This window comes from Mauremys mutica, chromosome 20 (genome assembly GCF_020497125.1).
Source record: "Mauremys mutica isolate MM-2020 ecotype Southern chromosome 20, ASM2049712v1, whole genome shotgun sequence".
NCBI lineage: Eukaryota > Metazoa > Chordata > Testudines > Geoemydidae > Mauremys > Mauremys mutica.
The window spans coordinates 2,862,804-2,885,027 of NC_059091.1; the positions used below are offsets into that span (position 1 = coordinate 2,862,804).

Here is a 22,224-nt window from a genome sequence, read left to right on the forward strand (position 1 = left end):
GCTGGCAGCCCACCCGCCCCCCAAGGACAGGAGGTGCCGGGGGGAGGGCAGGTGCATTACCAGGGAACGTGGGGGGGGGTGACCGGAGCTGGGGGAAGGGGCCCCCCCAGCGTGTCCTCCCCCCACTCTCTCTCTCTCTTTCAGATCAGGATCACCCACAAGAACCAGGCGCCCATGCTCCTGGCCCCGCCCCCCCGCTCCTCCAGCTTCTTCGGCATCAAGAAGGGACCCCCTGAGTCGTAGGGGGGCCCAGCTGGGGGACAAGGACCCCCCCGACCCGGCCCCCTTGGGCGTCATTGCGTCATGGGGCCCCGCCAGCCAGGGCCCCTTCTCTGCCCCCGCTCCCCTGCTTGCCAGCCTGGCCCGTGCCTGGTAGCGAGCGGGGGCCGGGCGGGGGCCTTGGTCTGCCCCCCCCCGCTGCCCCCCCTCCTCTCCGCTGTTTCTGCCCCATGATGGGGGCAAGGGGGGCGTCTGTACCTGCCCCTCCCGTGCAGCTCTGGCCCCTGCGGGGAGGGGGGCAGCAGCACGCTGGGCCCCCGCGTACCCCACATTCCAGCCCCCTATTTATTGCCCCCACCGTCCAGCCCCTCCCCCTTGAGATTCCAAGTGCCTCATCTCACTAATAAAGGTCGGAGTTTTGGTTTTCTCCCCCCCCCCGTGGTCTCTGTTCTGGGGGGAGGGGCACAAACCCCAGTTCTCAGGCGGGGGGTGGGCCCCAGGGGCGGGGGGTGGGCCCCGGGCCCCAGGCCGTGGCTTTGAGCAGGGCGCCCCATGCCTGGTGCCCGTCACGCGCCCGGAGGGGTGAGCTGGGGTTAGAGGCAGCGCTGCCCGGGGGGGCTGGGCTCACAGCGTCCCAGGACGCCTGGGTTCCTACGCCCAGTTCTGGGGGACAGTGGGTTGCAGGACGCCTGGGTTCCATTCCAGTCCCTGCGGGCACCTCCCTGCCCCCTGCTTTGCCTTCCCCTGCCGGGGAGGGTGCTAAGCATGACCCATAGTGGGGGGGGGCGGCTGACTCCACATTCGGGGTGCTGGGTCCTGAATATCTCACCCCCCCCCCTCCCCCGCATCGCCAGCCCCCCCCCAGCATTCACCCAGCACCTTCCCTGGCGCGGACAGAACCAAGCCGACGCGGGCGGGAGTCTGAGTGTTTAATAGCTGGTAAGGACACGGGCACCCCCCAGCTGAGGGGGGGCTCCCTCCTCTCCCCCCGTGCTGTGGGGGCAGGGAGCAGTGCAGCTCGGGGGCTGGGCCGGGTCCTTCGGGGGCGTCGCCGTCTCTACACCACGTTGCCGCTCAGCAGGGGGCTGCTCTCGCCGGTGGGCGCGGTGCCCCAGGCCTGGCGCAGGAGGAGACGCAGGGCGGCACGGTCGGGCAGCCAGGCCCGGGGGAGGGGGCTGCGGGCGGGGCCGGCAGGCAGGGGTCTGTACTTCACACGCCTGCCAAGGGGCAAAGAGAGGGGGGTGGGGTCATACCTGGCCTGCTGGAGCTCAGGACTGGGCCCCCCCTCCAAAAAAACCCCACCACATGGGGGCTGGCTCCACAGAGGGCAGCCCACAACGCCGGGAGCTGGGTTTGCCCTAATTCTGCCACTGATGCACCGTGCCTCAGTTTCCCCCTCCATAACTGGGAGCTCACAACCCTCCCTTTGTGCAGCAGGGAAGCTCTTCGGGGCAGGAGCTGGGGCTGCGCCTGGCCCAGTGGGGCCCTGATCGTGGCCAGGGGACGCTGGGCAGTGCCCAGCCCCGGAGAGGGCCCTGATCTTAGCTGGGCATGTGGGTGCTGCTGGGCTGGGCTGGGCTGGGGGGCGCGGTTGGTGCCCTGGCTCTGGGAGCGGTGGGGCCGGGCCGGGCTGCCAGGGGGGGGGCGGTTGGTGCCCTGGCTCTGGGAGCGGTGGGGCCGGGCCGGGCTGCCAGGGGGGGGGCGGTTGGTGCCCTGGCTCTGGGAGCGGCGGGACCGGGCTGGGCTGGGGGGGGGGGGCGGTTGGTGCCCTGGCTCTGGGAGCGGCGGGACCGGGCTGGGCTGGGGGGGGGGCGGTTGGTGCCCTGGCTCTGGGAGCGGCGGGACCGGGCCGGGCTGGCACGGCCCCGGCGGACGAAGCGGGCAGGGGCAGGGGCAGGGGCTGGTCTCACCTGTAGGCGTAGGACGCGGCGCCGAGGGCCACGGCTACCAGCGTGAGCCCCACGATGAGTGTGATCCTGGGCGCGGCGGGATCGGCACCTGCAGGGCACGGGCAGCGGTGAGGCGGGGCCGGGGTGGGGCCGCCAGCCAGCCTCTCCGTTACCCTCCCCCTCTCCCAGCGCCGCCCCCCCAAACCCAGGCCCTACCTCGGATGCTGACGTGGGTGCTGGCGACGGCCAGGCTGGCGGGGTTGGCCAGCGAGACGTTGAGGCAGTAGAGGCCGCTCTGGCTGAAGGGCTGGCGCAGCAGGAGCTGGCAGGCGGGCGCCGGCGGCACGGGGCTGCAGACGCTCTGCTGGGGGGTGCGGCACGTGGGGTCCAAGACGGTGGTGCAGACCTCGTCCGGCAGGCTGGGGGGAGGGGGCAGGTAAGGCATGGCCGGGGGGGGAGGATGCCCGCAGGCGGGGGAAGGGCCAGGTGCCCCTGGGAGCCAGGCTCCAGCAGGCGCGGGGGCCGCCCCAGTGCTGGGGGTGGCCTGGCCCGGGGGATCTCCCCCAGCTGGGCTGGGAGGTTCTGCTGCAGGGTGGGGCCGGGCTCCAGGCCGTGGGGTGAGGGGGGTTGGTGCATGAAGCCGCCCTGCCAGCTGGAGCCCTGCCCGTCCCGCATGCCACCCCCCGGTGCCCCCTACCTCCCCTGGCAGGTCACGGTGAGCTCCACGGCGTTCTCGCCCGCCGCCGGGGCCAGTGGCACCACCTGGACGATCTCCACGCTCTCGATCCCCTCTGCAACGGGCGGGCATTAGGGGGGGCACGGTGCCCCGATACCTGTCCCCGCCCAGCCACGGCCACCCCCGGAACCCGCCGCTCCCCTGGAAGCAGCCCCCCCCCATGGACAGAGCCCAGCAGCGGAGCCGGCCCAGTGCCCATTGCTGTGGTCCAGATACAGGGGGTGGCATGGGAACGACTGGGGGGCCCTGCACTGTGCCCCCTTCCCAAGCACATGGGGGGCAGGGCAGCCCCCCATTCAGGGTGAATCTCGGGCCAGACTCACCCCCAGGGACCATGGAGCCCCTGGATTTCACCAGTGCCCCCTGCCCCGAGCCCCGCCAGGCTGGGTTGGCCCCTCCCACGCCCGGAGCTCTGTGGCTGGTCACTGCCCCGTGGCCGGCCTGCGCCCCCCATTGCTCGGGGCCAGGGGCTTGCTGGGGCCCTGGGCCGGGGGCAGCGAGCGCAGGAGGCACCGGGCCCCAACTCACGGACGATCTCCAGCTCCGTCGAGAAGGTGCCGTATCGGTACAGGAGGCAGCCGGCGGGCGCCTGCCGCTTGGCCAGCACCAGAGCCTCGGGGGCGGCAGGATCCGCGTCTGCCGAGAGACAAGAGACAGGAAGGAGACTCCCCCGGCCAGGCCCGGCCCACCCGGCGAGCCCCCTGGCTCACAGCTGCCCCGCCCGCGGGATGCCCGACGTTGTCCTGGCTCCGGCCGCTGGGCCTGGGACCATGCTGCCCCCCCGCCAGGCGCAGCCGCGACCCGCTGCCCTCCACCCCCAGGGCCCCGTATCCGGCTGAGCCGAGCCTCCCCGGCCTCAATCCCCAGGCAGCCCGGGCAGGACCCTGCCCCCCACAGCCTGAGAGCAGGCCCAAGCTGGACCCCTGAGATCACTGGAGCGTGGGGGATCTTTTGGGTCAGCCCCGTGGGACCCCCCCATGCGAGGCACCCACCTGCCACTTCCAAGCTAGTGTTGGCCACGGTTCCTGCCACGCTGGCCGGCAGGTTGGCCACGGAGGACGCAAACGTAGGTGGCGAGGTGCCCGGCGGGTTGGCCACGGAGGACGCAGATGCTGGTGGCGAGGTGCCCGGCGCGTTGGCCACGGAGGACGCAAACGTAGGGGGCGAGGTGCCCGGCGGGTTGGCCACGGAGGACGCAGATGCTGGTGGCGAGGTGCCCGGCGCATTGGCCACGGTGGACGCAAACATAGGTGGCGAGGTGCCCGGCGGGTTGGCCACGGAGGACGCAGATGCTGGTGGCGAGGTGCCCGGTGGGTTGGCCACGGAGGACGCAGATGCCGGTGGCGAGGTGCCTGGCAGGTCCCCAGTGGCAGAGACAGAGGCAGGGAGCAGCGGATCCACAGAAGCCACGGCCAGGTCTGAGCCGGCGGCGACGACGGTGACCACGGACTCAGGTGCCACGGCGGGCACGGTGCCGGTTTCCAAGGCAGGGGTGGGAGCTGCGGTACTGGCGGCGGCCGGGGTCGCAGCACTGGGGAGGGTGGTGCCCATGCCGGGCTCTGCGGGGCTGGCAGGGACGGAGGCAGGGCCTGCCGTGGGCGTCGCTGGCTCGGCCGTGGCGGTGGGCGCTGCGGGCAGAGAGAGCAAGAGCTGCAGCCGCTTCCAGGCTGGCACCCGCAGCCCAGCCCCAGGGACATGCCCGCCACTTACCCACGCTCGGTGCCGGGGTCTGCGTGGGGACCCCGCTGGGCGCCAGGCTGGCTGGAGCCGAGGCGGAGGTGGGCTGCGCCGGGGGGGCCGTGGTGGGGTCCACGACCGGTGCCGGCGAGGTGCTGCTGCAGGCCACGGGGATGGCAGCCTGGAGCACCACGCGGGGCTGGACGGGGCCGGCCTCCAGGTAGGTGTGGGTGACGGTGCTGGCGCGGGAGATGAGGGTCCCGCTCTGGTCCCCGAAGTCCCAGGAGTAGGAGAGGTCGGCGGCCTGCAGGTAGCGGCTGGGGTCGTGCAGCCGGACGCTGAAGGCCACGGCCCGGTTCCGCACGAAGCGCCGGTCGCCCCCGTCCACGTCTAGCACCTGGGCGATGTCCACGGCGAAGGGCACCTGGTCTGGGGGGGGGGGCAGGAAGACTCCAGACCTTTGTGATGGGGTCCTGCCTCCTGGAGCCCCACAGACCCTGGGGTCCCCCTGCCCCCACAAACCCAGGCCCCCCTGTCCCCTGGAACCCCACAGACCCCAGGGTGTCCTGCCCCCACAGGCCCAGAGCCCCACAGACCCTGCCCCCCCTGCCCCCACAGGCCCAGGGCCCCACAGACGCTGGGCCCCCCCGCCCCACAGACCTGGGCCCCCCTGCCCCCTGGAACCCCACAGACCCTGGCCCCCCCGCCTCCGCAGCCCCATGGTTCCTCCACCCTGCCCTGGGACCTGCTCCATGCCCCAACAGCCCTGCCCCCGACCTGCCCGGGGAGCTGCTCTGGGGCGGGGGGCGAGCAGAGCGGAGCGAGGCCGTGGAGGTGGAGGAGGAAGAGGAGCCCGTGGTGCCCAAATGGAGCCCGTGGTGAGGAGGGTGAAACCCGTCCAGGCCCCCTCCCGCCCAGCAGCCCCCGGTCGTCGCCCCCTGCCCTGCCCGGGCCTCACCCGTGATGCTGAACTGGGACGTGGCGCGGCCCATGGGGATGAACTTCTGGCGCCCGCGGTAGTGATACACCTGCACGTCCATGGCATAGGAGCCCAGGGGCACGCCGGCCGTCTCCACCGTCAGCAGCGAGGAGGGGCCGTCTACCACCTGCCAGTACTGCCCTGGGGGGGAGAGGTCAGGGTGCAGCCCAGGAGGGAGCAGGGGGGCAGAGCTCGGGGGCACGTGCACCCAGACCCCAGTTCTGACTGGAGAGGGTCCTGCAGCGTGGTCTGGGGGCGCTAGTGGCCAGAGCAGGGGGCTGGGAGCCAGGACTCCTGGGTTCTCTCCCAGCTCTGGGAGGAGAGGGAGGTGTCTTGGTTACAGCGGGGGCTGGGGGGTTACCAGGAGCCAGGACTCCTGGGTTGTATTCCCAGCTCTGCCAGGGAGTGCGATTGGGGCTCGTCTGTGCCTCAGTTTCCCCATCTGCCCTAATGGTAGGAAACGCTGGGAGAAGTAATTGGATAACGTTGGTTCGGGGGCTTCGAAGAGCAGAAGACGTCGAGGGATATTGGGGGGCGCCAGGGGCCAGCCTCAGGCTAGAGTCCCCCATGGGGCGCTGGGGGTCAGCCCCACCCGTGGGGCGCTGGGGGTCAGCCCCACCCGTGGGGTGCCGGGGCCAGCCCTGCCCGTGGGGTGGAGCCTTCTGCCGTGGCCCTGCCTTCGGTGGGGCTCCCTCTGCGAGGGGCCTGCAGGGTGGGGGGGGCCCGGGAGGAGCCGGGCAGTGGGCAGGGAGCCGCCTCTCACCCCAGGTCCGCCAGACGTAGACGAATTTGCTGCGCTTGCCCCGGGCGCTGGGGGGGAAGGGCTGCCCGTCGGGGAAGACGCCACCAGGGCCCTCGCCCAGCTCCTCTGGGAAGACAGCGTCGCCCTGTCTCACCCGGGTACCTGCAGGAGGGAAGGGGGCCGTTAGTTCTCTCCTGGCTCTGGCAGGGGAGTGGGGGCTAGTGGTTAGAAAAGGGGAGGGGCTGGGAGCCAGGACTCCTGGGTTCTCTCCTGGCTCTGGGAGGGGAGTGGGGGCTAGTGGTTAGAAAAGGGGGGGGGGCTGGGAGCCAGGACTCCTGGGTTCTGTTCCCAGCCCTATCTGGGGAGGGGGTTGCCCTAGGGGCAGCCAGAGCTGTTTCTGCCCCACCCCCACCCCACCAGGCCTGGGAGCAGGCTGAGAAGGGGGCAGATCCTGCGTGGAGCTGGGGCGGGGGCAGCTGCCGCTGGGTGGATCTGGTGGCGCTGGGGCGGGGGAAACATCTGGACCCCGGCCTGGGAGCCCCTTAACTCTGGCCCACATGGCCACTAGCAGCACTTCTGCCCCCCAGCACCAAGGGACCATGGGGCGGGCTGGGCCGCCTGCCCCGAATGCAGCCCGGAGCTGCCACTGGCAGATGGTTCAACCGCAGGAGCAGGGCAATCAGGGGGGTCAGCACATCCTGGCACCGGCCGCCCCCGGGGGGGGGTCCAGCCCCCCAAGAGGGTCCTTTCAAATCCAGGGGACTAATGCGGGCGGCTTTCGAGGCAGCCCCCCCCACCCGATAGAAATCCTAGCTCCACTGCCCCCCATATAGAAATACTGTGCATGCAGCTGCGCTCCCCCCGGGAATACTAGCCCCCCCCAGCAATATTCTCCACCCCACGTGCTGCTGAAATACCGAGGGGGGGGCACGTGGTCCCTCCCAGCCCCAGAGCAGGCGCGTCGCGGGGGGGGGTCTCACCGTTCACGGTGCAGTTCTGGCTCCACACGACCCGGCCGTCGGGCAGCACCGCCTGGGTGCCGGGAAAGCGCAGGGCGATGGCGAAGGTGGCCCTGGCGCCCGTCATGGTGGGGGCGTCGTTGCTGATGTCAAAGGTCACGGTGCCACCTGGGAGGGAGAGGGGGAAGCAGCCAGCGGGTGGGGCGCAGATCGGGGGACGGGTGCAGCCCCCCCCTCCCCGAGTGTTTCCAGCTTGTCACAGGATGAATCCTTCATCCCTAACCCCCCCGCTCTGCCGGTGCCCCTCACTCCCGACCCGCAGCCCCCAGTGGCACAGCGTTGGGCTCAGAGGGGCCAGCCCGTACCTCTCCAGCAGTTCTGCTGCCGGGGGTCGCCCTCCTGCCAGCGGGGGTACAGCTGGGAGTTCCAGGACCCCTCGACCGAGGGCTGTCGGTTCCGTCGATCGCTCCCCTGGCCTCTGCTGCCGGCCCCTGGAGAGAGACGGGATCCGAGATGGGATGGGGGGGGGCGCAGTCCCTGAGCCCAGCTGGCAGGATCAGACCCTGGCCTCGATCCCCCGCCAGGGCGTGCAAAGACCCGTCACTGCCCGGGGTGGATCAGGCTAGAACAGAGCTTGAGTGTTCCCCAGTGGGGTGAGGGCTGGAACCCAGGACGCCTGGGTTCTGTGCTGAGCTCTGGGAAGGAAGAGGCCTCTCCTGGGTTAGAGTGGGGAGGGGAGGGGGCAGGTTTAGTCAGGACGCCTGGGTTCTGTGCTGAGCTCTGGGAAGGGAGAGGTGTCTCGTCTCCTGGGTTAGAGCGGGGAGGGGAGGGGGCAGGTTTAGTCAGGACTCCTGGGTTCCGTCCCCAGCTCGTGTGTGGAGTATGAACGAGGTGCTTTGCGCTCCATGGTGGGAAGGCTGCAGGGGGGGCGCGGATAATTCCCCACGAGGAGAACGGTGGGAGATTCGCTGCCCCAAAGCACTGGGCGTGGCACCTCCGCTGGGGCAGGGCCCATGGCCCCCGGCAGCCTGGGCACCACCTGTCTCCTGGCGTCCCGGCTGAGCGGCAGCGCGGGACGGGGACTCTAGCGGCAGCGCGGGACGGGGACCTAGCCGAGGCACCTCCAGGCCCCCGCAGACAGGCTCAGCCCCACGGGCCCCCAGGCTCCAGCAGCTGGGGGGTGTCTGCGCCCAGCCTGGCCACGGCCCTCCCACCCCCCGCGCCCCGGCTGCCTGTGCGGGGAGCATGTGACCGATCTCCCACCCAGCACTCGGGGCTCCAGGCAAAACCCATCACATGGGCCTCTAAATCCTCCGCCGAGCCCTTGCATGTGACTCTCAGCTGAGTCCCTGGTGCAGGGCGCTCCAGCCAGCGCGGGGTTAATGGCCCCCCCTTTGCACCACCTCTCAGCGGGGAGGGGGGAAGTCCCAGGCAGCCTCCCTGGGTGGGACGGGGGATGGAGAGCTCGCTGCCCTTCCATATCACACCTGGATAGTGTGACCACTGGGGGTGAAGGGCGGGGGTCTCGTGGTTGGAGCAGGGGTGGGGCTGGGAGTCAGGACTCCTGGGTTCTCTGCCTGGCTCTGTGAGAGGAGTGGGGGAAGGTGGGTCAGAACAGGGGGCCTGGACTCCTGGGGTGTAGTCCCAGTTCTGGGGTGACTCATTGTATGACTTGCATCATGTCCCCGTCTCCCTTCGTGCCTCGGTTTCCCCAGCTGTACGATGCGGGGAATGCCAGCGACCCCGTTGTCAGGCTCAGCACCTGGCAGTGAAGCGCTTTGGGATGCTTGGGCAGGGAGGGGAGACTTCCCAGGGAAATGGTCTGACTTTCAACGCCCCCCACCCCACGCCCAGCAGACATGGGGCCAGACAGGCAGCCCCCCTCCCCCCCGCAGTGTCTCTCCACTGAGAAGTGAGGCCTTCAGGGGGGCTCCCCGCTGCAGACAGGCCTAGAGAGACCAACAAGGGCTAAGGGCGGAGAATCAACTGCCCCCCAAACCTGCCCCCTTAGCTTAGGGGATCCCCGCAAGCCCCTGGGCCAGGTGTCCAGGCCTCCCCCTGCTACGGGTGCAGTGTTAGTTCTCAGCACAGGGCGGGGGGTCTCGGAGGAGGCAGGAGGGTCAGCTGGGGGGGACTGCAGGGGGCAGATGCCTGACTGCAGGCGACAGTAGGTAGGTGGGGGGAAGGGTCCTTGCAGCGGTAGGTTGGGGCTGGGGCAGTGGGGACATCCCTGCGCCTGGCACAGCGCAAGGAGCTGTACGGAGATTACCCAGAAGCCGCTGCCCCGTCCGCCCTTGGGGAGCAGAGACCAGCCCCCCAGGCTCCCTCCTCGGTATGGGGATGGGGGTGAGCGCAGTGGGGTCCCCCACTGGGTCCCCCTCCCCGATTCAGCCCCATTCCAGTCTTTGCCAGACGCGGGGCCCAGGGCGGGGGATTAGCAGGGGCTCTGAGCCAGCTCCCCACGCGGTTCGGCTTTACCCCCGGCCCCCGTTAATCCGGCAAGAGGCTTCCCAGCGGGGCGGGGCCGCATCCCTGCTCCAGCCACGCCGGGACGAGGAGGGTTAAACCCACCGGAGCACCCGGCAGCTCCAGCTTGGAACCGGCCCGGCGGGCGCCCGGCCCGTCTCCCTGCGCAGCCGCTCGGGGGCAGCCGACGGACGGGGCGAGGCTGCACTGCCCTGGGCCGCTCCCCGCCCTGCTCCCCAGGCCGGCCTGGCACAGAGCAGCTTCGAGGCGGGGGGCTCGGGGCGCAGGCAGAGCAGGCAGTGGGGTGGGCTAGGTCTGGGGTGTGGAAATACTGGGGATGGGTGAGGGGCAAGGGGCTTTGGGGTCCCCAGGGCGTAGCACCGTCTCTGCTCTCACTCTCAGCCCAGGGAGCTGGCCCAGCCATGGGCGTCTGTCTGCAGGGGGGAACCCTCCGCATGCCCACAGGGGGCACATGAGAGCTGGAATTGCTATGGGGGGGCTGCTCCCCCCCCAGGACTTTAAGGTCCCTTCACATTTTAGCATCACTGCATCCAAAAGCACCTCCCCCCCCCAAGAAACGTGCTCCCCCCTGCAGGGATGGAGCTGGGGGTCTGGGTCAGTTGGGGTCTTTGCTGCCCCTATTTGCATACCACACCCCCCCGCCCCCCGACCCGTCTCCCCTTCAGCTGGGACCATCCGCCCCACACAGCGATCTGGGCAGGGGAGCGGGGAAGCCCAGTGTGACCCCCGAGCTAGGCCATGGCAGGTCAATGCCCCCTTGGCCCCCAAGGGTAAGATCCTGCGGCGCCTCGGGGGGGTTATCCGTCCCCGCCCCAGCGTTCTGGAGTCAGGAACGAGGCGTGACAGGGATCGATCCTGCCCTGGCCGGGGGTGTGGATCCTGCCTCCCCCCGCTCCAGGCCCGTGGCTAGCCCTGAGGACGGGACCCCACTCACTGCGTTGAGCTGCAGCCGCAGCCAGCAGGGCCCAGGCAGCCACCAAGTACCAGCTCGTCCGCATCTCCCGGCCCGTCCTTCGCACCCGCCCCGCGCGCGCCTGGACCCCCGCGACCGCCCGACGGCAGAGAGGTGAAGCATCCCGGACGCCCTGCATAAGAAGGCACCTCCTTTGCATAGCCCCGCCCCCTTTCCTGGCACAACCTCAGGAAAAACCCCCACACACACACACCCCCCAGCAGCAGGGCGTGGGGGTGACAACCAGTCACAAGTTTGTGTTTCTAGCACAATGGGGCCTCACTAGCTTTGCCTCCCAGCCAGAGCCTGGAATTTCGCGGGGCGAAGGACAGACACGGGTTTCCGCTCTGAGAGGAAAGCGTCTCTACTGATCACAGACCGACAGGAGGGACGAGTAACCCGTGAGGCAACCTCACTACGGGACAAGTCACCCCACCTCGCTCGGGGCATCCGGCTGCTTCCATTCCCCCTCTCCCCGATACAGGAGCGAGGAGACAGGCAGCACCTTGAAACCTGATCAACGGAAACGTGAAACACACACACACAATTAGCAGGCGGAACTCACTGCTACAGGATACTGAAGCCGAGCACTTGCCTTCCAGCGGCAGGTCCTATAACACTAGTGACTTAGACCTGGCCAACACGCAGAGCTTCGCCTGGTTAATTTAGGGTGTGATTTAAAGCCAGTCTAATCAAACCGGTGCAACTTTATCTGTGGACACTTAAAAAATGGCTTTGCACCCGGCTCGTAGTGGTTTAGTCTGTGTCCGTGCTCGTAGATGCAAGCGAAACCGATAGCCCCAGCTGGAAATCACTAGACGAGGGTGCATACGGGATGGGGTGGGGGTCGGTGTCACTAAATCCATTCTCAAACCAACTGACGTTAAACCAGCGTGAGTTCTGGGTGCAGAGTGCTCGGTTCACTTGTGCGCATAGAGGAAAGTCACGTCTGAGCACCCTGGTCTGGGCAGAGAGAGAAACCAGAACTGCCAGTTAGCAGAACCAGGGCAGGTAATTTGAGGGACCTCGGGGGTATCTAGTCCAACCCTCTGCTCAAAGCAGGACCCACCCCAGCTAAACCATCCCAGCCAGGGCTTTGTCAAGCCAGGCCTTAAACACCTCTAAGGAAGGTTGTCTGTACGGGAAGCCGTGGTCTGCTCCAACCTCCATTCAAGGTTGGAGCTGGATCCCTTCGGGGAGGAGATCCCCGGGCTCCGGGAAACGAGAGACAGCGGAAACCAGTTCAGCAGGAACTCCGCGGCCTTCCACTGCCAGCTCTTTTGTCTGCTGGATTAAAGAGCCCTGGGCAGGTGTCTCTAGGCTGTGCTCAAGTCACCCCTTGGACTGTCTCATTGATCAGCTGCACAGATGAATTGTGCTGCTCCTGCTCAGAAAGGCCAGGGCCAGGGCCGGGCGCAGCTCACGGCGCACGAGTCCCCTGGGGGCGAGGGGGCTGCGTGTTTGGCTGGCTGCTTTGGGCTGCTAGGTCTGAAATCCCCCGTGCGGAGGAGGCCTGATGCCCAGATCCTCAAAGGAAGTTTGGAGCCTCAGTGCTTCTCCGGAGCTGGGCCTTAGTGGTGTAATGTTTGGAACGGAAGCCGAAAGCCCAGTCTGAGCCCTGGCTCTGGGCGAGGTCCTCAGGGCTTCTGTACAACCAGGGTCCCGAGGGGGGCACTTGCCATCAATCGATCATAATCTTAACCCTGGGGACCCCCCTTCAGATTCTGCCAGGCGGCGCCTAGGCAGGGCTGGGGGGTTCCGCATGCGGGGTGGGGGAAGGGGGGGAGCAGCTCCCTGGGGATGGGGGAGCACCTGGAGTTAAACCATTGGGGAGGGGAGTCTCCTTAGGGAGGGGGGGCCTGGCCCGCTCCAGCTCGGGAGGGGGGCTGGGGAAATCCCCCCAGTAATACACACACCGGGGAGCAGCCCTTGGACTGGCGTGGAGCCCCCTGGGGCTCCCCCCACTGACACCCAGCTGGGGGGGTCACCTAGGATTTAAGCGCAGCTCTGGCTCTGGCCCACCCCGCAACCCTACGGGGACGGGGGGGGGTGCTGCTTTCTCGGCGCCTGTCCCTTTAAGGAGACTCCCGCGTCGCTCCCAGCGTCCCCTCCAGGCGCCAGCCAATGGCGCGGCGGGGTGGGCGGGGCGAGTGGAACGCGGGAAGCGGCCGGCGGGGGGCGGCGCTACATTGTTGCCAGTTGGGTGGGTTTGTAACCGCCGGGGGCTGCGGAACGTTCTGTCCGGGCCGCCCCGCCCCGCCCCCCCGGGCCCGATCCCGATCCCCGGTTCCCAGCCCGGGCCCCCTCCCCGGGGCGGGCAGGCTCCGGGACCCGCCCCGGCCCGGGCCCGGCCCCGGCCCGCGCCAGCCCGCGCCCCATGGAGAACTTCCAGAAGGTGGAGAAGATCGGCGAGGGCACCTACGGGGTTGTCTACAAGGCCCGGAACAAAGTCACCGGCGAGGTGGTGGCGCTGAAGAAAATCCGCCTGGATACGTGAGTCCCCCCCCCCCCGGGGAGTCCCAGGGAACCCCCCGTCTCCGGCCGTGGGGCCCGAGGGGTGGGGGGCAGGGGGTGTCTCCTTGTAGTGGGGCACAGGGAGCTGGCCCCTCCCTGGGGCGGGCAGGCCCCTCCCTGGGGCGGGCGGACCCCTCGCCTCGAGGGCTGGGGGCCTCCTGCGTGAGCCCACCCCGGGGGCGAAGCGTGCGGCACCCTGGGGCTGCAGATCTGGCAGAGAAGGGGTCCGAGGCGGGACTGGCATCCGGGGGGGGCGGTTTCCTCCCTCTGGGGCTGGGGTGCCCGGGGAGCGGCTGGCACCAGGTACTTGGCGAGGGGCAGCCGAGGTGGGCTGGGTCCATGGCGGTTCCGCAGAGCCCGAGTGTCGAGCTGGTGGCCGGGGGTGGGCAGGGCACTGCCAGAGGCCCGGATAACCCTTGGGTCAGGGGTGCTGGGGGGGCACCCGGGTCCCTCCCTCCAGGGGGCGCTGGATGTTTGTGGGGTCAATCAGCAGCGCCCCGCTCCGCTCAGTGAGGCTGGGGCCAAGCAGCCCTTCGGGGGACTGGGGCAGGTGGGGGGAATGAGCTCCCGTAGCCCTTCCTGCAGCCCCATTTCTGGGGGGCTCTTCTGCCCCACATGCTGCGTTAGCGCCCTGACAAAGGTCACCCTGGGGCGCTGAGACCGGTCAGTCGCTCGCTCCTGGGCGGCGCTGAAACAGCCTTTCTGAGCTTGTCCGGCTGCCCTGGAAGGGCCGCGAGGAAATTCTCTTCCCAGGCGCAGTGGCTGAGTATCGCAGCCGGCTTCGCCTCTCGGCCGCCGTGTGGGTCATGGCACCGCGCCGGGCCGGCTGTGGGGGTCCCGGCCCAGTCACTGTCACTCCTAATGCGGGGGCAGGGGAAGTCGGCGCCGTGTGGTGGGGCTCGGGGCCAGGTCGACTAGGGGGCCGGAGGTTGAATTGAGGCTGCATCCGGCGTCTGTGCCTGGTTCTGGTGCCCGCAATCCAAGGGGGATGTGGAGCCGTTGGAGAAGCTCAGAGAAGACCCGGAGCCTCACAGAGCCTGCACCCCCACCCCCTTCCCACACACACCCCCACCCCCAAACTCCCTCTCAGAGCCTGCACCCCCACCCCCTTCCCCCCCACCCCCAAACTCCCTCTCAGAGCCTGCACCCCCACCCCCTTCCCACACACACCCCCACCCCCAAACTCCCTCTCAGAGCCTGCACCCCCACCCCCTTCCCACACCCCCCCCACCCCCAAACTCCCTCTCAGAGCCTGCACCCCCACCCCCTTCCCCCCCACCCCCAAACTCCCTCTCAGAGCCTGCACCCCCACCCCCTTCCCGCACCCCCACCCCCTTCCCACACACCCCCACCCCCAAACTCCCTCTCAGAGCCTGCACCCCTTCTCCTGCACCCCCAGCCCAGAGCCTGCACCCAGCACCCAAACTCCAGCCCAGAGCCTGCACCCCAATCCCCTACCCCAGACCTCCTCCTTCTTCCCCCCCAACTCCCTCCCAGAGCGTTAGGCAGGCGGGGGCGGGTTCTGGGCAGCATGAGTGACATTCTTGGCCCGCTGGGAGGATGAGGACTGGCACTGGTTGAGTTTGAGACCCCTGGTCTAACAGGTCCCTTGGCAGGACGTTGAAGTGAGACAATTTCTGACTGGAGATGAGGCACAAATCCCGGAGGACGAGGGTCAGTAACCACTGGACAGTTTCCCAAGGGCCGGAGTGGATTCTCCATCACTGGCCGTTTTTAAATGGACGTTGGACGTTTTTCTCCAAGCTCAGCTCTAGCTCAGCTGGGGGGTGCCAGGCCTGCGGGACGCTGACCTGGCCGGGTGATCTCAATGGCCCTATGGAACCTGCGAGTCACAAACCCCACTGGTCTGAATGGGCTGTGGAGACTGCGTTCCCAGCCCCCGGCCGCTCCCGCTGCCTGCGGGACGCTGACCCGGCCGGGTGATCCCAATGGCCCTGGGGAGGCTGCGTTCCCAGCCCCCGGCCGCTCCCGCTGCCTGCGGGACGCTGGCCAGGCCGGGTGATCCCAATGGCCCTGGGGAGGCTGCGTTCCCAGCCCCCGGCCGCTCCTGCTGCCTGCGGGACGCTGGCCAGGCCGGGTGATCCCAATGGCCCTGGGGAGGCTGCGTTCCCAGCCCCCGGCCGCTCCCGCTGCCTGCGTGGTGCTGGGCAGCACAGGCCGGGCAGGTGGGTGCCACTCACTGGTCACGAGCTTCGGGTGGGGAAATGGCCCCGGTCTGGCCCTGGCCTAGCGTGCCTGGAGCTGCTCTGTTGTATTTTGCGGTTGGTGCCCGTGTCCAGCAGCTGATGCTCTGGGCTCGGAGCCTAGGAACGAGGCCGTTAGTTACTCCTTGGGAGGGGCTGCGGCCGTGCGCAGGGCCCTGCCCCCCTCGTTCCGACCCAGAGAGCTGCTCCAGGGTCCCGTCAGCTCTGCACAGATGTGAACACTCCCTAGGGCAGGCAGGAGTTTTGTCCCCTCCCCTCGCCGTTGCTTCCACCCCAGAGGGGGCTGCATTTCCATTGCTGCTGCACTAGGCTGGGGCCTGTGTGTGCTGGGCTGGGGGGGGAGAGCTGGGGTAGATTGGAGCCCCAGACCCTCTGCGTGTCTCCAGGCTCCCCATGGCTTCCCTCCCCACTGCAGAGAGACGGAGGGCGTCCCCAGCACGGCCATCCGGGAGATCTCCCTGCTTAAGGAGCTGAATCACTCCAACATCGTCAAGTAAGTGGGGGCGGGTGGTGACGTGAGTTAACGAAGTCCCTGTAGGGTGGCACCACACGGTCACCGAGCTACGGGGACCCAGAGCCCCTCTTCCCCCGGGGCCGGGGGGGACCCAGAGCTGTGGCCCCCATCGTGGCTGGTCTGGGCCCGGCTCCCCAGTGGGACGTGTGCCCCACAAACTCGTCACGCTGGGTGCTGCCCGCTGGCAGGCTCAGCACAGGACGGGCACAGCCCCCGCCCCTCCTGCCAGGGCCTCTCCGGGGAGGGAGCGGTGACGTCTCCTCGTTCCTCTCCCTGCGCCCGCAGGCTGCTGGACGTGATCCACACGGAGAACAAGCTCTACCTGGTCTTCGAGTTCCTGCACCAGGACCTGAAGAAGTTCATGGACGCGTCCTCCATCAGCGGCATCCCTCTGCCCCTCATCAAGGTAACCGGGCCGGCTGCTCAGCCCCCTCCCCAGCCTCCTCTCCTCCCGTCCCATGCGAGCCAAGGTCCCCTCTGACCCCAGCCCTGTCTGCCCCCCGCTGCAGAGTTACCTGTTCCAGCTGCTGCAGGGCCTGGCCTTCTGCCACTCCCACCGGGTGCTGCACCGCGACCTCAAGCCGCAGAACCTGCTCATCAATGCCGAGGGAGCCATCAAGCTGGCAGACTTTGGGCTGGCGCGGGCGTTCGGCGTGCCGGTGCGAACCTACACCCATGAGGTGCGTCCGGGGGGGCTCCCCCCTCCTCCAGCCGTCTGGCACCTGCTGGGAGCTGGGACTCGGGGGCTAGGTAGTGAGATGGGGCCACCTCACCCGGGTAGGTGCCCCTGATGGGCTGAGTATCCCTGTCCTCCCTGCACCAGGACCCCCGGCTCCAGCTGATCCTGCCTCCTGCGGCGCGTATGTGACGTAACCTCCTCCTTGTAGGGGCTGAACCATGGACCCATCCTCCTCCAAGGCTGTCATGCCCCTAGGAGGTGGGAGAGATCCGGCTGCAGCCCCTGCGCCTACTCCAGGCTCCCAGATCCATGGCCTCACACCACCCTGCCTGCCACTCCATTCCTGGGCCAAAGCCCTGCTAGGGAGAGGGGTGTCTAACGGTTACCCCCGCAAGGCCGGGAGCCCGGACTCCTGGGTTCTATTCTCAGCTCCCCCCAAAATTCGCTGTCTTGCCTTGGGTGTGTTTCCCGTTCTGTGCCTCAGTTTCCCCATCTGCAAAATGGGGTTTGCCGGGGGCCTATTGTGTGTAAAGGTCTTTGGGGTCCTTGGCGAGGAGAGGGTGAGAGACGTCCCTGTCTGATTAACAAGGATTTCCCCCACTTGGCCAGGTGGTGACTCTCTGGTACCGGGCCCCTGAAATCCTGCTCGGCTGCAAGTACTACTCGACGGCCGTGGATATCTGGAGCCTGGGCTGCATCTTTGCCGAGATGGTACGTGCCTCCCGCCCCCGGCACGTGGTTTTTCTCGTCCCGCAGTCAGGGAGGGGCCACGTGTGGCCCATGCGGGGGGGGGAGTGAAACGAGGTTGTGTGTGTCTGTGAGATGGAGGGGGGGGGGGCTGTACCCGGCTCCTCTCTGTTCCCAGCTCGTCCTGTCACATGCTGGGGGAAGGCGTGTGAGTTAGTTACTCCATCCTGCCTCTTGCACCCAGCCACCTCCGGTTCCAGCGGGGGCAGCAGGTCCCGCTGCCTGGCCTGGTGCTCCACAGAGTTTCCCCCCAGGTGTGAGAGGCAGCGTTAAGGGTGCGCTGGGGCAGATCCCAGCCTGGCCGGATCTGATCAAGGCCTCCCCACAGGCTGCCAGAGCTGCTGATGGTGTCAGATGGGCAGCCGCAGCCTCGCTCCCTCTGCCCGGGGGCAGCTCCGGGATGCGCTGGGGACGTCACTCGTCCCTGGAGCGGGAACCAGGAAAGAAAGGGGCTCTGTTGCCTTCTCGGGGGGGTGCCCTGCCTGGCATGCCCCCCGCCCGGGGGAAGGGGTTGTGCTGGCAGCGGGGGCACGAAGAGGTGGGTCATGCGGAGCACATGGGCTGGCGTCTGCATCACGGGGTGGGCGAGGGGAGCAGACCACGGAGCGGCTCGTTTCCCACGGGAGCCAGTTGGCCTTAACCCTTCGTGCCCAGGTCACCCCACCCCCGCCGGGTAGAGGCTTGGCTGCGGGGGGGGAGTGGGGGGAGTCATGAGGCTGTAGAGGGAGGGGACGGCTCGTAGGGTTTAAGGCCAGAGGGGATCGTGAAAGGATCCATGCAGGCCATTGACTTCCCCTGTGCTGAGCCCAGAGCACCCCTGGCCCTCAGCTCCCTCCCTTGGGAAAGCCCCCCTCTCCGCTTTGAGCCAGTGGGGGGTGGGGCCGTGCTGGGACCTTGCGTGACCCCTCTCCTGCCGTCAGATCACCAGGCGAGCCCTGTTCCCCGGAGACTCGGAAATTGACCAGCTCTTCCGCATCTTCCGGACGCTGGGCACCCCGGACGAGGCCGTGTGGCCGGGGGTCACTTCCATGCCCGATTACAAGCCCAGCTTCCCCAAATGGGCCAGGCAGGACTTCAGCAAGGTGGTGCCCCCGCTGGACGAGGAGGGGAGGAAGCTCTTGGCTGTGAGTAGCTGGGGGGGGCTCCAGAATTGACCCGGTACCTTGGTTAGCTTGGGGAGGGGGCGGGAGGAACGAGGTTTCTTGGGAGAGGGCAGGGCTGGCTCTGGGGACTGGAAGCCACTTGCCCTCCAGCTGTAGCCAAGCTCCGTAGCCCTCCACCGGTGCTACATGGACAGCAAGCAGCCTCCCCCTCCCCCCCCCGGGGCAGCGACTTGCCCAGGCCACACAATCAGCGGCACAACCAGGAATAGACCCCAGGTCCCCATCCCAGAGCTGGACCGAGACCCAGGAATCCTGCCTGCCAGACCCTCTGCCCTCCCGCCGCGAGAGGCGTTAGCCCCGGCGTCCGGACCAGAGTCCATCGCGTTGTCTCTGAGTTCCCCCGGGAGATGTTCCAAGGGTTCGAGATTCCATCTCCTTCCCTGTTCTTAGTGGTGGTGGTGGAGCAGCGGCCACGTTCCACCCCAGAGGCAGCGTCGCTACGGCCTTGGGTGTGACCCACCTTGGTGCTTCATGATGAAAGTTGCCATGGGAATGGCAGGGTTCCCGCCTGTCCCGTCCCCCACCCCCAATAACCACCCACCCCTCTCCTACCCAGCAAATGCTGCACTACGACCCCAACAAGCGGATTTCGGCCAAGTCAGCGCTGAACCATCCCTTCTTCCAGGACGTCACCAAGGCCGTCCCTCACCTGCGCTTGTGAAGTGGCTTCGGGGAGGGGGCCGGCCCACCCGGGACTCTGCTGCCCCCACGCTGGCGCTGTCTGGCCTGTGTCTGGATCCGTCTCCTGGGGCTGGGGCTGGGCCTGGGCCTGCCCCGGGGGGCCTGTGACTCATCCTGCCCCTGCGGACTTGCACTTAGCCCCCCGACCGTGGGGATGCTGGATGGGGGGCGGGGGGCTCCCCCCAGCCCAGCCCCCGTTGCCCTGGCTGAAGCTCCTAGTCCGTGGCTTTGACCCTCCCTGGAGGGCTTGGATTTCAGCACCAGCAATGGGACCTTGCTCGCTGCAGCTGGGAGCGCCCCCACCCCCCAGCTGCCCTGGTTGAGCCCCTTCTCTCCCCTCCCTCGGTGTGCCCCCCCCCCAGCCTCTTCTTGCTCCAACACAGGGTGAACCCCCTGGAGCCCGCACGCCTCCTCGATGGGTGGAAGGCAGGGAGGGTCTGGCTGGGGAACCACAAACTAGATCCGCTCACTGGCCCCGGTGAACTCACCCGCCTCCCCGCTGCCTGCTCCCTGGCCAGCACCCTGGAGTCTGCTGCACCAGGGGCTCGAACTGCAGCCGGCGCTGCTGGCAACTCCTGTTCCTGCTGCGCATCGGCTGCCTGAATCCCCTTCGGCTCTTTGGGTCAGGGGGCCCCACGCGTCCCCAACCGCTCAGGAAACATGCGTTGTAAGGGCTGATCCTGCAGCGGGTTGGGCCCGCTCAGCTCCCCTCCTCCCCTAGCAGGATCTGACCCTAAGCAGGGACTCTGCTCGCTTAGTATCCCCCCATGTCCCATGGGCAGAAGCGTTTTGACCGACGGGGCCCGAGACCCTCGCATGTCCAACGCTGGCGTCCTCCTCCCCACGGGAACGTCTCACCAGGTGTGACCTGATGCACGTGGCTTCTGCAGGGAAGCAGGTTCCTCATCCGCTCCAGGGAGAATCTGCACTCACAGGAGGGGGTTTGCTCTAACGGCTTCACCCTGCGCCGGGTGGTGGAGCAGGCACCCAGCAGCTGAAACATCCTTGCAGCCGGCTCTTCTCATGGCTTCACCGCAAGACACCCCCCAATTCTCTGCTCCCTGAAGGGCTTTGAAAGCAAAGGTCTTTGGCCCCGAAAGGAGCCCCCAACCTGACGGTGCTGCAGTCTCCTCTGGCAGATCCTCCACCCACTGCATCATTGGCCGCTCATTCTGTGGCACTGCCTATGGCCAAGCTCGCTGCAAGGGGACAGAGCCTCGGTGGGCATCGATCAGTGGGGTTCCACTGACTTGTCAATGGTGCAATGGCAGCTTATGCCAGGTACGGATCTGACCCCACAATCTGACATACGCCTCACTAGAACTGGTGCCAGCCGGGCTGTTCCCCACGCGCTCTGGAGGGCTGGCTCCCGGAGGGGTGGGATTCCTTGTCGCTTTCCTTTGGCTCAGATCTTTCCATGCCAGAGGCGCTTCAGCCCGTGGAAAGGCTGGCTCCGGCACGTGGGGCCAGATCCCCAGCTCGTGCGGATGGTGAAACTCCGCTGCCTTCAGCAGAGCGATGCGTATTTACACCAGCTGAGGATCTGGCCTGTGAAATTAGTACATGCACCCAACCTGCGATTTTAATTCACCTCCTTTCCTGTGGGTGTCCCCGCCACCCTGGTGTCTGTGTTTCCCTGGAAGGTCCGATTTGGCCACCCAGCAACGTATCTGATTTTAAATCCACAAAGAACGGCCCAAACCTGGGGAAGCAGGGGCAGCTCAAGGGGCTGGGGGGTGCTGCTGAGTCTGGGTTGGAGCACTCTTCCACTGGGATTGCCCTGCAGGGCGGGGAAGGGTGTTCGAAGGTATCCCCCGTCACCCAGCCCTCGGTGGCAGCAGATACTCCAGTGCAGATGGGGTGTTTGAATGGACAGGAAGGCGCCAGTCGAGCTCACTGGAGGCAGCTATTGCTGGGGGCAGCTGTCCGCCAGCGTAACGGGATCAGTTCCGGATGTTTCCCTACAAACAGCCCCAGTTGTAACAGCCTGGAACATCCCACGGTGCGGATGGTGGGCTGCTCTCACCCGCCCACCGCCAAGCTCTTGGGGTCTGCTTAAAAAGGAGATGGGGGGGAGGGGGAAATCCACGTCTAAACCAAAAGTTGACAATAGAGGAATAGACTATTTAAAAACAGACTTAGTGTATTTTATAGTAAAGCATTTTATATTTAAGGGTTGTTTATAAAAGTATTTTAGGGGTACAAATTAACATTCCAGGAGAGGAATGATCATTAAGGGAAGCTCATAAGCCACATGGGCCCTTTCCAGGTGAGGGTTAAAAGTCCGAATGGTTCTGTTCCTAGCATAGCTATTCTGAGCTCTTGCATCTTGAGTTTCTTTAGAGCAGAAGGATTGTGTCTCATTTCCTTCCACAGTGGACTAGCTTTTTTTCTCAACTCAGTTGCCTAAAGAAAAATGTAGGATTAGGACAGCAACGGGGGGGCAGGTGCCTGATGGGAACCGGTTTGAGGAGGGAGGGGAAATTGAGTCTCCAAGCCGCTGGCTACAGAAGGCGGAAGAGAATTCCCCCAAAACAGTGCTCCTGCCAACTCACGATGAAAACAGAGGGAAGGCGAGACGGAGATGGGGTTTACTAGCTATAATGACACAATATTTGGGAGCATGAATATATATTTTTTGGACTGGAACAAATAGGGCAATATTTATAAGGCTGGGTTAGTTTTAAAGCAGCGCTCTGGATTTCTATAAAGTTTGTTACAAAAACCACGGTGCTTGTCTAAGTGAATATTTTTAACAAACAAACCCTCAAATATATTTGTCGTCCTTGATTTTTGTAATTCTTTGTAGACTGTTGTTTCTTACCAAATGTTAATAATATTATGGGATTGGTTTATAAATCATTAAAAATATTCTTAGTTTTAACTTGTCGTGAATGTGATTTTCTTCCAAGGGGATAGCTACAGAGGAAAATATCTTCTGTGAGCTGAGAGAGGAAGTCCTGTCCAGTGAGTAGGTCACTTAGAAACAGGTTCTGTTCCCAGCTCTGCTACAGACCTTGGTACAAATACAGAGGTATTGAAGTGGGCGTTAGGCACCGAT

General features: G+C 66.6%; 3 protein-coding genes across 6 annotated transcripts in view; 2 read left to right on the forward strand and 1 right to left on the reverse strand.

Moving 5' to 3' along the window:
* Positions 1-630, forward strand: part of DGKA (diacylglycerol kinase alpha) — a 29,158-nt gene extending 28,528 nt beyond the window's left edge. For all 4 annotated transcript variants that reach the window (XM_044995458.1, XM_044995456.1, XM_044995455.1 and 1 more), the window contains exon 24: positions 145-630. In XM_044995458.1, the coding sequence (XP_044851393.1) occupies positions 145-243 (99 nt within the window). In that variant the 3' untranslated portion in view covers positions 244-630. The remainder of the gene's footprint in view (positions 1-144) is intronic.
* A 510-nt stretch (positions 631-1,140) lies between these two features.
* PMEL (premelanosome protein) lies at positions 1,141-10,737 on the reverse strand. Its single transcript, XM_044995469.1, has 12 exons — positions 10,623-10,737; positions 7,567-7,692; positions 7,223-7,369; positions 6,264-6,404; positions 5,480-5,641; positions 4,555-4,950; positions 3,837-4,472; positions 3,373-3,480; positions 2,806-2,899; positions 2,325-2,527; positions 2,130-2,217; positions 1,141-1,436 (listed from the first exon to the last, which is right to left on the reverse strand). Exons 1-12 carry the CDS (start codon positions 10,684-10,686, stop codon positions 1,277-1,279), a joined length of 2,325 nt encoding a protein of 774 aa, XP_044851404.1. The 5' UTR covers positions 10,687-10,737; the 3' UTR covers positions 1,141-1,276.
* Positions 10,738-12,965: 2,228 nt separating this feature from the next.
* On the forward strand, positions 12,966-22,030 carry CDK2 (cyclin dependent kinase 2). Its single transcript, XM_044995556.1, has 7 exons — positions 12,966-13,133; positions 15,795-15,872; positions 16,179-16,299; positions 16,403-16,573; positions 17,182-17,283; positions 18,240-18,443; positions 19,039-22,030. Exons 1-7 carry the CDS (start codon positions 13,018-13,020, stop codon positions 19,141-19,143), a joined length of 897 nt encoding a protein of 298 aa, XP_044851491.1. The 5' UTR covers positions 12,966-13,017; the 3' UTR covers positions 19,144-22,030.
* The last annotated feature ends 194 nt before the right edge of the window (positions 22,031-22,224 follow it).

Excerpts from the sequence above, each read along its gene's own strand:
- PMEL (XM_044995469.1), bottom strand. The coding sequence starts at position 10,686 with ATGCGGACGAGCTGGTACTTGGTGGCTGCCTGGGCCCTGCTGGCTGCG. Across the intron at positions 4,473-4,554 it reads GACCCCGGCACCGAGCGTGG|CGCCCACCGCCACGGCCGAG; the intron begins GTAAGTGGCGGG and ends CTCTGCCCGCAG. Across the intron at positions 3,481-3,836 it reads CACTAGCTTGGAAGTGGCAG|ACGCGGATCCTGCCGCCCCC; the intron begins GTGGGTGCCTCG and ends GTCTCTCGGCAG.
- CDK2 (XM_044995556.1), top strand. The coding sequence starts at position 13,018 with ATGGAGAACTTCCAGAAGGTGGAGAAGATCGGCGAGGGCACCTACGGG. Across the intron at positions 13,134-15,794 it reads AAGAAAATCCGCCTGGATAC|AGAGACGGAGGGCGTCCCCA; the intron begins GTGAGTCCCCCC and ends TCCCCACTGCAG. Across the intron at positions 18,444-19,038 it reads AGGGGAGGAAGCTCTTGGCT|CAAATGCTGCACTACGACCC; the intron begins GTGAGTAGCTGG and ends TCTCCTACCCAG.